This window comes from Phaethon aethereus, assembly GCF_964289735.1.
Source record: "Phaethon aethereus genome assembly, chromosome: 2".
In the NCBI taxonomy this organism is placed as follows: Eukaryota; Metazoa; Chordata; class Aves; order Phaethontiformes; family Phaethontidae; genus Phaethon; species Phaethon aethereus.
In genome coordinates, this window is record NC_138582.1 from 148418085 (window position 1) to 148432334 (window position 14250).

The window sequence follows — 14250 nt, forward strand, 5'->3', positions numbered from 1 at the left end:
CTTTACAAATCAGTATATCAAGATATGAAGAAAAAGGAAGAAATGTTTGCCTTATATGTGTTTTTTTCACACAAAGTGTGTTCTTTGCTCTTGTCTAACGAGGGCAGGTGATTTGTCCAAAAAGATGGTCTTATCCAGTAGCAGTGGTGGCCTGATTTCAAAAGCTTCTTCAAATTTGACCATATACGTCTTGTAGTATCGAGCTTTTCCAATAAATACCTTAGTAACTACACACTGCTAGTTGTAAATGATCCCTAGCTTGGTACATTGCTGCTGCTTGAAACTACGGAGAAAATCTCTAGTTACACTGCTGTCGTGAGCACGCTAACCAATAAAAGCAACAAATGAAGTCAGTTACACATCTGTTACTAAAATACATTACCTCGTAGAAAAGAAAAAAAACCAGGAGTAATCACCACAAGGTACGGATATCGGGTGGCACTTTGTCATAAAGGAAAAGCCAGTTTACCACTCTGGTGAGATAGCACACATCAACAGGCAGCACAGTGTCCCTCTATAAATCCTAGGTGAGTTAGGCTGGCGACCCTCGCAGTCAGCCTAGACTAACTCAGCATTTATTTTAATTGGACAACTCGGAAACCGAAAGGGTAACACGTTCTGTTTAAGAAAAGCTTCACTCATTCAAACAAGAGATTTTTAGAGAGATTTGTAAAATCTTCATCAGACTTCTACTGAGCAGCCAGCACTGAAGAGCTTTTTTGTCACAGTGGCAGACACTTTCAACATTTTAGTGCAGACAAATTTGAGTTTGTACCCTTAGTACATTAGACAAAGTTGCTTGTGGCAAAGGACATGAAATAGAAATGCTAGGGGTAGCCTCTATTACTCTGTAACAACTTATAGAAATGTTACCTTGATTTTGCCAAAATGTTAAACATAAATAATGTAACCAACTGTGCTAAGGAGCTAGTTAATTATCTTGCTAAAATGTAGGTCTAGAACGAAATCTGCAAGTTTAACCTGAGAGAAATAGACAGCCTCCCCTCCCAAAGCAAAACAAATAAAAATATTCTGTGGACACTACTGCTATGACTGATTTTAAAGCATTTTTATAACTATGTAACTCATAGTACCTGTGTTTAGTTTAATTCTCCAAGCCATTAATCCTTTAGATGGATTAAGCTTCTTTGAGACTTTATATATATATATCTATGTATATATGAATGAGAAAAATAGGTTTTAATACACACTTTTTTTTTTTTCATGTAAATATCTGATTCTTTCTTTGCATATGTGTTATCATTTTTGGTAATATGCTTATCTGTGTCCATTTGATAGGCACGCCTTACTACAAACGGGTAACTAGCTACCATGGAAAAGGTCTGTGTGACAACATTTTCTCACGTGTCTGATCTCTTACTCTTCCTTTGTGGGAATAATCCCACTAACTTCAGTGAGACAAGACACCCAAGACAAATACGGTTCTGATACATTATATTCCTATGAAATTCTAGTTGAACATCTGCGGTACATTAAGTCATAACTATTTTATTAAAAATAGTACCCAAGTACAGACTAAGTCCTAAAAGGCTAATGAAGACTAACTGCTGCAAAGAAAACACTCTACCTTAGTCTGAGGATGTGGATGCCAGGCTTGCTAGATATTTACACAACTAACTATCAAGAATGGGCCTGTAATATTGCCTAAATATATATTTACACATGTTTACAAATGAAAAGCCAAATCCTTTTTCCACTAACATCAATGGGAGTTTTGCCATTGGCTTCGGTGGAATCAGAGATTTGGTCCAATAGAATAGTTAGTCAACTGTTATGTTTTTCAGGAAAAAAAGTGTTTCTTTTATTCTTCTTTTTCATTTAGGACACAGCTAAGGGCAAGACAAAATTTAAACAACTCCACTGGATTGATTTTACGTTAAAAGTCTAATGTAAACCTACAAAGCAGGAACATTGAGTTAAGGCTTGAAGCTAATTAGTTTCTAGTTTTAAGTGGAAGGATAAGAAAAGTACAAGGCAAACAATTCCTTTGGAGAGAGAAAGTATATTTTGATTACCTCTTCCTTTTATTGTGAAATCATTCCTCACCACACTATGAGTGGACTCCAAGCATCATTGTTAGCAAGTAAGTCACAAGAACCAAAGCTGAAGTATGGATAAAGCAGCAAGATCATAACACATCAAAGTATCATATACACTGAAGAAATAACTCAGCGTCCTTAGGTGGTGGTGGGTTTTTTCTATAAAAATTTGATCTATGTAGGACTTCATTCACATGGACACTAACAATGAGGAAGTATTTGCTTTGGCGGTAGTGGATCGCACATCTGTTTAACTTGGTTTGTCATTTTTTAACGTAAGGTTTCTCCGTGTGGTACAGATGCGAATCAGGTAGCATTCGACTTTTTTTCCCCGCTACTGAGGTGTTCGGTGGTCGCTCTGCTGGGGTGCTTGTTTCATTGACTTTTGCCACGCAAATCCATTGCTCAGAAGAGCAAGCTTCATTTTTGGATTGGTTTGGTGGGTCTTTTTATGCATTATCAGTCAGCATAAATAATAAATCCAGAAAATGTGCTGTATTTGTTGTTGTTTCCTCCATGTGCTTTTCCTCCATCTAATTTAATGTAAACTTCATCTCCTGGCTCCAAGTGAAGAACCACGCTGTTACTGGCGTAGTCGTAGTTCTGGTCAGCATCCTGAGCAATCGCGCTAGCTCGAACCTATGTAAAATACATAATAAGCGGTTAAGAAAACTCAGATAATTTTTACGGCACGGTGAAATAAAAGCCTATCCTCAACGCTTTATTCAGCATGTGTACATTGCCACTTTGAATGTCTAGCAAAATACAGTGTGGGTTTTTTTCATGTGGATATTACAATACAACATTTGAAACTAAAGCGATAGCCTGCTCATTTCTCGGTTAGCACATTAATACACTACGGCTTGCACTCCGGTAAATGTTTGGAGCCTTTTTTAAATATACAGATAGCAATAGCTGGAGCTCGGAGAACTGAATCTGGCCGTGTGCCAGTTCTACGCTGGCGTAACTTTTATTTCAGCGGAACAAGCGATTGGCATTGGCAAGGATCCACAGACAGGCCCTACCGGTACCAGGCTGGACTTTTTCCAGAAGCAAGTTGTCGTCATACAACTAATAGGATCATGCTGCAGAAAGAATATAGAAAGTACACACCCACCCACAGACACGCCCAGGCCAATGCCCACAAGCAGGTGAGGATCCTAGCTGGGGTTGGGAAAAACTGTTATTGCCACATTTCAGTAAGCAAACACTTAATTTCTGTGTGTTGTGAGAGATGCACATTTGAAAAATCACAGGCAAATCGTTATTTGCTTTAAGAGGTTTCAGAATGTACAGGTAACTGAGGACTCTTCATTTGCAACTTTCACTCAAACATACGTTTTTCCCCATTTCTCCCTTGCTATTCTGTTACTGATTAAATTTGACATTACTAGCAAACTGGAAGCAATCTGCAATTTCAAGATATATGTTGGTTTTCAGCAACGAACAGCCTGTGCCATTGTAAGCCTCCAAATCATTTATATATAATTTGACCCTGTTTGGTAAAATATTTAAACTTAGTTGTATGTAATTTATTTCAGTGTAACACATCATCTGCTTGTTGCTTGTCTTTGTTCTAGTGTAGTTACAGAGCAGGAAGTGATTTAGTGGTGCTGCAAACCTGAACTAAGTAATAATGCATGACTTGGCGTACTATATGTGGGATTTTATCTGTTCTGAATTGAAAAAATAGGCTATAAGTCACAAATTTCCATGAATTCCTTTCAAAGTTTAAATGATAAATTTCCAAATTAAATTTTCATGTGAGGTGATCTCACATTAATATTGAAAAGTTAAAAAGGAGGGGGTTCTTTACCATGCAGGATCTTACGGCATCATGCAGTTTAAAAATCACAGTAGGTGGAAATTCTTTACATAAGCCATAAGAAGAGTGAAAAAGGCTTAAAAGACTTCTGGTGGTGTGACAGTCTGCAAATTCAAACTGATACATGGCATGATGATAAACCACAACTAATTCAGGACTTCTTGATCCTGAATTGCCTGGTGGTGTTCACAGAGGTGATCTATTTTGCTAGTGTTTAAGCAATTATTATCCTAAACAGAGGGGATCTCTTCTGGATTAATGACTAGCAGGGTGGAGTTGAAGGCTCTGGGCCTTTAACCCTGGAAATACCCTCCAAACAAAATAGTAATGGGCTGAGACGGTCGCTGGTTGTGTAAGTGGAAAGGGCAAGAGAGAAGGAATAAAAAGACTATAGATGAGGTAAAAAACTTTCATAGAGAAGTAGTATGTAGCATACTGGCAAACAAAATGGTTTAAACTACTTTCCAAATTTCCATTTACATCATAATGATATGCTACTTTGTGGATTTGTCTAAAATGTAGTTTTTCTGTGGATAGCAAAGGAGAATTTGAACTGTGTTAGTGACTATCCTAAGGGAGTCACCATATAGACACTGGCTACAACAGCAATGGATATTTCACTTTTAAGATTCTAGATAGTACATACTGGCTGAAGAAAAAAAGATTGTGGGTATTGAAAGTCTAGAAACCAAAGTATAGATCTTACTGTCCTATGTACAAACAAATGTCCTGTAAACTTCAGTGTGCTATTCTTAGACGTTTTACCTCCTTGTTTGGTTAGCCAGAGCAATTTCTTTTTAAAGCCTGGGAGAACAGTCTCAAATGAATTCTCAGTGTACTGCTGCAAGAGGGTAAATGCATCTCAAAATTAAACCATTAATGGACTATACATTCCATAAGTTGCATGACTGCTCACCTCATCTTTCACCCTCAAGTCGCACACACAAACTAGCTAAGCTATGTGATGTCAGCACTTCCCTCTTCAAGCTTTATAACCATTAAAGAAGGCAATGTGTTAACAGTGGAGACCTTGAGGTTCCTCCTGTGCATTGCTTATGAATGATTTTTTTTCCTGTAAGTCACACCCTTTACAACGGTTTGCGTTTTTTCATTGTCAGAAAACACTGATTTTGTAATGTTATCTTTGCTAGACTCCATTTAATGACTTACTTCCAAAATCCCTAAGCTTTCTTACAAATAATACACAAAGTTAACTGCTATCGCATCAGCATTTAGTGAGTCAAGTATAAATCATAATCAAAAGGAGACACTGCTGCATTAAAACTGTGCGTCAATTTTAAATAGTTTGTATGCAGATATTTAACTAAATACTTACATCTGCATAGATATACACCAATATATACATAGAGCCCCTGCCTTTTTTCTTCTTTTTTAATCACTGCGAGTTTAATTTGTCTTATGTCTGGTACTGGAAGTAGTTATATTTGGGAACAGTTAGATTCTAGGCGCAATTTAATATGTATAATTGGTTACTTTTTTTAAAGTACTGGTATGTATTTATTTTTCAGGCTTTGGGAAAATAAACACTTGAAACATGGAGTTTTGTTTACCATGGTAATTAAACGGTATTCTCGCGGTGGCCAATATTGCCTTTGTACGAAGAAATCAAAGTGAATATATTACAAGGTACTTTGTAAGTCCTGGTTTATCTGCCGAGACAGTTTTTACGGTAGACATTTTCTAATTTAATTAATCTCTGCCGATGTCCTCACTCTCCTGCTTTCCCAGACTTCCGAGGAGCCGTAAACGCAGGGCTGGGGGGGCGTTCGGGCGAGCCCACCGCACGGCGGGCGGCGGAGGGGGTCTCGGCCCCGCCGAGCCGGCCGCGCCGGACGAGGGGGGAGACACGCAAACGAACAGGCCCCTCCGCGACCTGCCACCCGCGGCGGGCACACGGAGTCCGATTTTCAGTCCCACGGACACCGCGCAGAGCGGACCGCCCCCCCCCCCCCCCCCCATCCCGCCCCACCTGAGGGTGAAAAGCCCGGGGAGAGCTCCGGGCTCCCCGGGCCGGTCGGAGCCGGCAGCGCGGCCCCGCAGCCCCCGGCGTGCCGGGACAGCGCAGGCAGTGAACGACCCGCGGGTGCGCGGCTGCCGCATGGGGGGCCGGGGTGTCCGGCGGCAGCTCTGCGGAGCTCCCGGAGGCACGGGAAAGCCCGGGCACACCGCGCGCCCCGCCGGGCGCCCGGAGCGGGAGGGACGGCGGATACCTCGGCAGCACCGCTACGCGCTGCAGTAATTAGAGCCGACGTATCTGTGTGCGCTAACTACGTATGGACGAAGCGCGGAATTGCGAAGAACGGCTCCTCGGGGCGAGCTACAGGCACAGCCTCTGCAAGCGCGGCGGCAACGTTTATCCTAATGAAAATGGATGATCCCTCTGCCTTTCAGACGGTCGCGTCGCAAGATCTTTAGCTCCTGCGAGCGTTTCCATCCCCCCGCGGGGCTGCCGGCCGACCTCGGGCCGCGCCGGCCTTCGCCGGAGCCCGGTCTGCCGCCGCGGCGCGGTCCGTCAGCCGGTGAGGCCTGGGGGCGCCGAGCTCCCACGGCTACCGGCTTCCCCTGGCAGAGGGACACCTCGCTCCCCGCGGGGGGCTGAGCGTGTCAAAACCGGCGCCTCGCTGCGTGGGAGCCCCGTCCCGTGGCTGCTTGCCTCCCCCACATCTCACCCTTTCCCCACACAGGACCACCCTCTCCCGAGCTCACCAGCCGCCCCCGGCTCCTCTTCCTTCTCGGGGGGGTTTCCCCTCCCCGGGGGAACGCCCGGCCCCGGCCGGGGGTCCCCTCGCCCCCGCGAGGGCAGAGCTGCCTGCGCGACCGCCCCGACCGTCCCCCGGCTCCCGGCCCGGCCGGGCTGAGGGCAGGGGTCCCGGAATGGCCCACACCGCCCGGGGCGGCAGCCGGCGCCAGGGGCGGCCGCCCTGCCCGCCGGCCGGCCCGGACAGCGGGCTGGGAGCGGGCGACAGCGGCGTAAACTCTCGGGGAAATGTCCGCGTTCAGCCGGCGGCCCGGGGTGGCCGCGGCTCTGCGCGGAACTCCCGGCCCTTCAGCCACCCCCGGGCACCCGAGGCGGAGCGGGGCGGCTAACCGCGCCTCGGCCCCGGCGCCGGCCGCAGGGGCGCCGGCCGCAGGGTCCCCGCCGGCTGCGGAGCGGCGGGCGCCGGCTCCACTCCGCTCCCCGGCCCAGCACGCCCGCCGCCCGCACCGCCTCCAGCGGCCGCCCGGCTCCCCCTCCCCGCCCGCCGCCCGCTTCCCGCCCTTCTCGCTCCGCTCCGCCCGCTCCTTCAGGGAGTCCGGCTCCGCCCGGGCACCTGCTGCCCTCAGAGGGCCCGACTCGCCCCGGGCGCCCGCTCCCCTCAGCGTACCCGGCTCCCCTCGGAGGACCCGGCTCTCTCCGGGCGCCCGCTGCCTTCTCCGCGCCCGCCGCCCTCATGTCCCCGGCTCCCCACCGGCGCCCACCTGGTTGTTCTTGCAGAGGTCGGCCCACATGCTGGTGCCGTCGCCGCCCCGCATGAGCACATGGTAGGTGAAGAAGTAGATGCCGGGGATGGAGCAGGTGAACTTGCCGGTGGTGGGGTCGTAGTGGTTGCCCAGGTTGGTGACCACGTCGTCGAACTTGAGCACCTCGTAGCCCTCGTGCTGCCGCTTGAGGCCGGCGTAGAAGGCGATCTTGGGGACGGTGCTGTAGGTGGCGGCGCTGATGGCCCCCGCCGCGTTCAGCCCCGGCGCCCCGGGGGGGCCCGGCAGGCCCTGCCGCCCCGGCTCGCCCTTCTCACCCGGCGGCCCCACCGGGCCGGGCGGCCCCGGTTCCCCCGGGGGGCCGCGGGGCCCCGCTTTGCCCGGCCGGCCGGCCTCCCCCTTGGGCCCCTGGATGAAGGTGGGCAGGGACTGCATGAGGCCGCGGTCGGGCGTGGCCGCCGTGCTGGGCGCCTTGGTGCCGCCGTAGGGGTCGCAGACCATGCGGCAGGTGCCCAGCATCTCGTAGTGCGCCGAGGTGCCGGCCGAGCTGACCAGCACCGGGATGAGGATGACCAGCAGCAGCACCATCACCACCCCCAGCGCGCCGGCCGCGATCAGCCGCCGCCTGCTGCCCACCAGCCGGCTCAGCGCAGGGCGATCCTCTTGCCTGCTTTTGGACAAAATCTTGATGGTTGGCCGGGGACCTCCTCAGAGCCGAAAAACCGCCGAGCCCGCGCGAGCTCGGCTCCCCTGGGGCTTCGCCGCCCTCCCGCTGCCGGTGCCGGCGGGGGCTCCGCGGGTCGCGCTGCTCCGCTGCGGCCGCTGCAGCCGCCGGGCGGGCGGGCAGGAGGGAGGGAGGGAGGGAGAGCTGCCGCCGCGCCCCGGCCTCCCGCACTTTTATGCTCCCGCTGGCGATCGACTTTTTTTTTTTGCAGGCTGTGCAGTCCGAGTCAACTTTCCCTGGAACTTGCCTTTCCTCTCGCGATCGCCCCGCTCGCCGCCTCGCTCGCTCTTTCTCTCGTCTCTTTTCTTTTCTTTTTTTTTTTTTTTTCTCAAAGACGACAGTCCTCAGCGGGGACGCGCCGCCCGGCCGCCCCGGTGCCCGCTGCCGAGCGCCCGCCGCCGCGCCGGAGCCGGAGCCGGAGGGAGAGCGGGATCCTGCCCGGTGCCACCTGCCAGGAGAGGAGGAGGCTGACGAGCGCGCTGGAGCAATTTATAGGCACCCAAAAGCGCAGGGGAAAGGGGAGCTGCTTTGGCATCTCATTCCAGCATCTGCTCTGCTCTTCCCACTCACAGAGAGTTTGGCATTACTCTGGCAGTGTGGGAAATATATATTTTTTTTTTCCTATCTCCCTCCCCCACCCCTCCCGCAAAGGGTTGAACAGTGAAATCGTGAGCCTCGCTCACTAGCTGCATCTTGCGATGACAGCTCTTTCTGGAGCAGACCAGAAGGAAGAGATGTGCTTAGCAGCCTCTAGGTACCCTTCAGGTCACCGATCGAGAATTAAAAGGTCAATCCACCTCCTGTTTAACGCTTCCCTGAGGCCACCCTGCCATGTTAGTGTTTTCTGGGAAATACCGCTTTAAATGTAGGGATGCTTTACAGTTACCGATTGTCCAAGTGGAAGTTATTTGAAAATATACCTCCCACCTCGCACAGTAATAGCGATTAGCTATTAATTTCGGATCTCCCTCTTCCCCCTTCCCGATTACAACTATAAACGCAGAGAAGGAAACAGTTCTTTCTGTGAATTAAAATTGACATACTCATCACCGGCTGCAATGTTTCCTAGTGTTAAAGCCAGCCACCGCTGCGCTAGCAAACTGACACCGAGGAAAGGAGTTCCCTTTTGTTAAAAGCCAAAGGAAAGTGCGGGGCATATGCAGATCAACAGATGCCTGGACCTGAGAAAAAGGTCTCCCTGGCTTAACTCGGGGGCCGCAAAGCGTTTTGTTAAGTCTTGCAGGTTTTTTTCTTTTTACTTTCTGTGTGTGTGAAAGGTTTCTCCTCCTCCAAGGACTGGTGAGCACCTCTGAGTGTGAAGGTGAATGTGCAATATGAGTTGCATTTCCCCCAGGAAAATATTAAGGAACTTGTCCTGCTCACAGATATACAAGGTACACAAAGAACTGTTCAAATAAACAAGCAGAATTGATTCCTAAATCATACTTCTGTATTCAGGAGCAATGGACGTCAGTCAAACGTGGGTGACATTTGCCTGTCAATACAGGAATGATGGCTGGAGAGAGTGTGACTTATTACAGCAAGGCAAGAATCTGAAATGAGCAACAGTGGCAAATAGGACAGCAACCAAATAATAGCATCTCCAGCGATGATCAGAGGGCTGTGATCTTGTCTTGGATTTTATGAGCACGAATCCCCTCTCCCCTCATCTGTTCTCTTTTCTTTCTTTTCTATTCTGCAACACAATAAGGTCAAACAAGCAGGCAGTGGGAAACAAAGATTCATTGATTCTTCCTTTTAAGCAGAAATGTCAGCAGCTCCTTTTGCTCTTTCCTGAGAGACTCAAAGGCAGCAAGTGTGTCCACGCAGCGCAGAGATGGGCCAGCCCAGCTCCTTATCTCCCCAGAAAGCTCCCGATAAAGCTTCTGTTTTCCCCACTTATAAATAACCCTCCCTCCCCTTCCTTCCTTCTTTCTTTCCTTCCTTCCTTCTTTCTCTTTCTTTCTTTCTTTCTTTCTTTCTTTCTTTCTTTCTTTCTTCTTTCTTCTTTCTTTCTTTCTTTCTTTCTTTCTTTCTTTCTTTCTTTCTTTCTTTCTTTCTTTCTTTCTTTCTTTCTTTCTTTCTTTCTTTCTTTCTTTCTTTCTTTCTTTCTTTCTTTCTTTCTTTCTTTCTTTCTTTCTTTTTCTTCCTTCCTTTCTTTCTTTCTTTCTTTCTTTTTCTTCCTTCCTTCCTTCCTTCCTTCCTTCCTTCCTTCCTTCCTTCCTTCCTTCCTTCCTTCCTTCCTTCCTTCCTTCCTTCCTTCCTTCCTTCCTTCCTTCCTTCCTTCCTTCCTTCCTTCCTTCCTTCCTCCCTCCCTCCCTCCCTTCCCTTCCCTTCCCTTCCCTTCCCTTCCCTTCCCTTCCCTTCCCTTCCCTTCCCTTCCCTTCCCTTCCCTTCCCTTCCCTTCCCTTCCCTTCCCTTCCCTTCCCTTCCCTTCCCTTCCCTTCCCTTCCCTTCCCTTCCCTTCCCTTCCCTTCCCTTCCCTTCCCTTCCCTTCCCTTCCCTTCCCTTCCCTTCCCTTCCCTTCCCTTCCCTTTCTTCTTTCCTCTAATCCTCTTTAAATATTTTTTTTTTTTTTTGTCTGAGACAAGCCAGCCAGTTCCCTTAGCTAAGGGCTTCCCCTCAGGACCCAGGAAGGCAGCTGAACGCACCTGGAGGTTTATGTTTATATCTCATCGTCCTCTTCACTCCGCAGGAAAGGGCTTTCAACAAGCCAAGTTGTGCCAAGAGTGACGGGTCCACATCAGCCTGTAGCTGGGCCCTTGAGGCGTTGTATTTAGTCATTCCCAACCCAGGTGGTTTTCGTGGCACTGGGATGTGCATAAAGCTCCGTTGCAATGGCCATGTTACACACTGGGAAAATAGCAAATCTCTTGCTTTCCAACAGACGCAAGCCTATTGTGGTCTGTCAAGCCATAGAGACGCTGGGTGACTTACGGGCACCAAGCACACCCTCAGTTCCTTACTCCAGCTGTGATAAGCCTGATTTTTAAAATGAGGTCCTCCCATACCAACCACATTTATCTGCTTAATAGCCAGTTTTATCTTCATGCATATTGCCAAGTATGTTCCTTGACTCTTGCAGCCTTTCTCCCAAAGACAACCCGTGTCAACAACACACAGCTGCAAAAACCACAGCCTGAGTGAGCAGAATAGAGAGAACAGGGCAAGTACTGGTGCTGGGTTGTCAGTGAAGCTTCTGTGTTAGCTGGGAACACAGCCTGGGACCTTGAATGCCAGACCAGTGCTTTAGTTACCAGATTATCCTTAGTTCCCAAGGAAAAAATGTATTTTCCAAGGAAACTAAGAATGGGAACCCAAAGGGCACAGAAGTTATGCACTGGGGATCTCAGTAGTGTGGAGCAAAGTTAAAGGAAATGTAGAAACCTCTTTTTACCATGGGATCGTTGTTTTCCTGAAGTGGTATGTCAAAACATTGATTTGCTGTAATTAAGGCTTGGGTAGCATTTATGTTATAATATAATCTCCTCTCCATGCTAAAGGCTAACAGTCAAGATTGACAGTCCGTTCTTAATATAACCATTGTACCTACGTGAGCTGCTGCCAGTCTTGCTGTGTTAAATTTCTTTGTATTTTCGAAGCCCTCTCGCGGGCTTGCTCCAGCCTTTCAGCCTGTTTGCTTCCCTCCCCGTTCTCTTTGGGCCTTTACGCATTCAGACCCACAGCTGGTGTTCGAGCTGGATCCCCTGCAGCTTCTACCATTTGAAACAGCCTGTGCACAGCTCTTTTCCTTACTGATTAATTAGTTAATGTTCATACAGAGCCTTAAAGATGTAGAGCATAACATGCGTGTTCATTTTAACTGCGTGGCAGTTGTCTCGGCACTAAGATAGGGAAAAATTGGAGAAAACCGAGTAAGAACGTATCCGCTGGCCCACAGGGGAACACGTTCTGCAGTCACCAGGCACAAGAAGGCTCCTTACACCTGCAGTTCTACATTCAAAGGGTTAGCCCAGAAAAAAAACCCACTTTGTGAGGAAGGGCAACCCTTTACCAGCTACGGTGAGCGGGAGTAACGTGGAAAAAGGCATACGTCAAACAAAGGAGTGTTCGAACGCCGTGCCGAGTCCCATACTGCTTCTGCTCATTCCTACCTGCATCTGTTTTTCTCCTGCTTATACTGTAACTCTTTTTTTCATTATTGTTTTAGAGAAGTGTTTTGAATTCAGTCAACTTGAAAATGAAGGCGTTTCTTCGCTATGCAAACAGTGTATAAACAGTGGTTTAACTATGTATGTAAATGCTAGCATTTCAATCTGGATACCAGTGGTATGGTCAAGGAACAACATGCACTCACTCTAACAGGTAGGTGGGTTCAATGCTACAAAATAAAATATATCATAAAAGGGGGAAAAAACATTCATATCAATACAGATGGCTCAAAGGTACTATGGTGACGTGGGCGTGACACATTTGCTGCTATCCTAAACCATTTCTGGTATCCTGTTTCAGTTCTGTTCACCCAGTTTACTAAAATCTCAGGACTGGCACATGTCATATAGTAGGTCCTGGAAAGGACCTCAACTTGCAGCAGTTTTGGTAGAAGCTCGTACAGCCAGCGTTAACTAATGTCTCCTAGAAACTTGTTTTGGTCAGCATGACTGAAGACCATCACAGATGGTCTTCGGGTCTTTACAGTGGTGCAAGCTGCCCACTGGATTCTTTTATAAAATTAAGATTTTCATGCTCATGGAAGGAAAATCAGCTTCAGTGTACAAGAGAAAAATAAATGTTTTGTTGATTTTTTTGGAAACTTTTACCTGTCCTTTGGAATGTACAAAGTCCTTCTGCAGGTATTATGGTATTACCTGCTATTTAGGGATTTAAGGCATCTTTGTGTGTGCGCAATTGGAAATATTCTAGATTAAGTTTTATGACAATTAATAATGCTCTTTGAAGATCAACCTCTGAACGCAAAGACAAATGGAAAAATGATCCAAAGAAAATATGTCCAGCCTTGAAAGGGTTACAACCACTTTACAAATCCAAATGAGGAGGGAATTCAGGGAGGGCTGTCACTAAAGTGACAGGGCTCAACAAGGAGAATTTGCAAATAAATTCCACATATCTCTTCCTTTTTAGTTTTTAGTCTGGAAAGATCAGTCAAACAAGACTGATTACTGGGGGAGGAGGAATTAACATGGAAAGATCTGTACCCAAGTAATGTATATCGTGTTTTGACTGGTGAACTACCACAGATACAAAAACATAACTCTGTATGTAAAAATAAGTCTTAAACACATAGAGATCTAAAGATTACACATTTAACTGACCAAATTTAAGGATATATAACAATCATATATGACACCTGATAATTGCCAGCATAAACAGCAGTAATTAACCATAAAAGATACTCATAACTGCAAGTGCCCTTGTTGATTCCAAAGATTAAAACACTAGTTGCAAGCATAAAAGATCATTCTTGCAGGTGTCTCCTCTCCTTTCCCAGGTGCTTCTCTCTTTGCCTTCTCTTCCCTTCCCTGCCCATGCTCTAAGGTGACATGTACGAAGCTGTAGTGATGTACACGGGAAGTGTACAGCCAGCCTTGGGAGTATTTTTTGATAGTGATGCTAGTACTTCTTCTCCAGTCTTAGTGGGGCCTGACCAGTTGATTGCTCTTGTGCTGCTGATGGTGCACAACTGCATGAAGCTGCCCTTGTTACCTAGGGTCAGCTTCACAGTCTCTGGGTAAAGCTGTGCCTGCCAAGGCCCTTTTTCTCATCTGTCACCCCTCCCAAGTGACACAGACCAATGCTTTCCTTTTCAGGAGGAGCTGTGATTTGGACAGTTTCTAGCGAGGTCGCTAAGAAAGAGCCATGGCACTGTGGAGGTGCCACTGAGCACGGCTTGCACCAACAGGTAAATGCCTCCTCCATAAATAGCCTCAATTTGCCAATAAGTACACTGTGTTTCAGGAACTGGGTTTCAAACAGTGAGTTGTTCTACACAGCACTTCCACCAGCGTTCTTCACAAGAGCCTGGATAGCCAATGCCCCCAGAGACCATGATAGTGTCTGCTTGCAGCAGGGTCCAGCTCGCAGTCTGGGTCAGCTGTATTTGCTGAAAACACCCTTTTTGTCTACACACCCCGCCTCTCCCTTCCTGTAGCATGAGCACTTTAACTCATCACCCTCTTTTG

The 14250-nt window shown here is 47.7% G+C and overlaps 1 protein-coding gene across 1 annotated transcript; it reads right to left on the bottom strand.

The window, feature by feature from the left end:
* Window positions 1–2519: 2519 nt before the first annotated feature.
* On the bottom strand, window positions 2520–8795 carry C1QL3 (complement C1q like 3; the record flags this gene model as incomplete). Its single annotated transcript, XM_082015148.1, has 2 exons — window positions 7366–8795; window positions 2520–2699 (listed from the first exon to the last, which is right to left on the bottom strand). The coding sequence occupies exons 1-2, from the start codon at window positions 7951–7953 to the stop codon at window positions 2520–2522; spliced, it is 768 nt and encodes a 255-aa protein (XP_081871274.1). The 5' UTR covers window positions 7954–8795.
* Between the last annotated feature and the right edge of the window lie 5455 nt (window positions 8796–14250).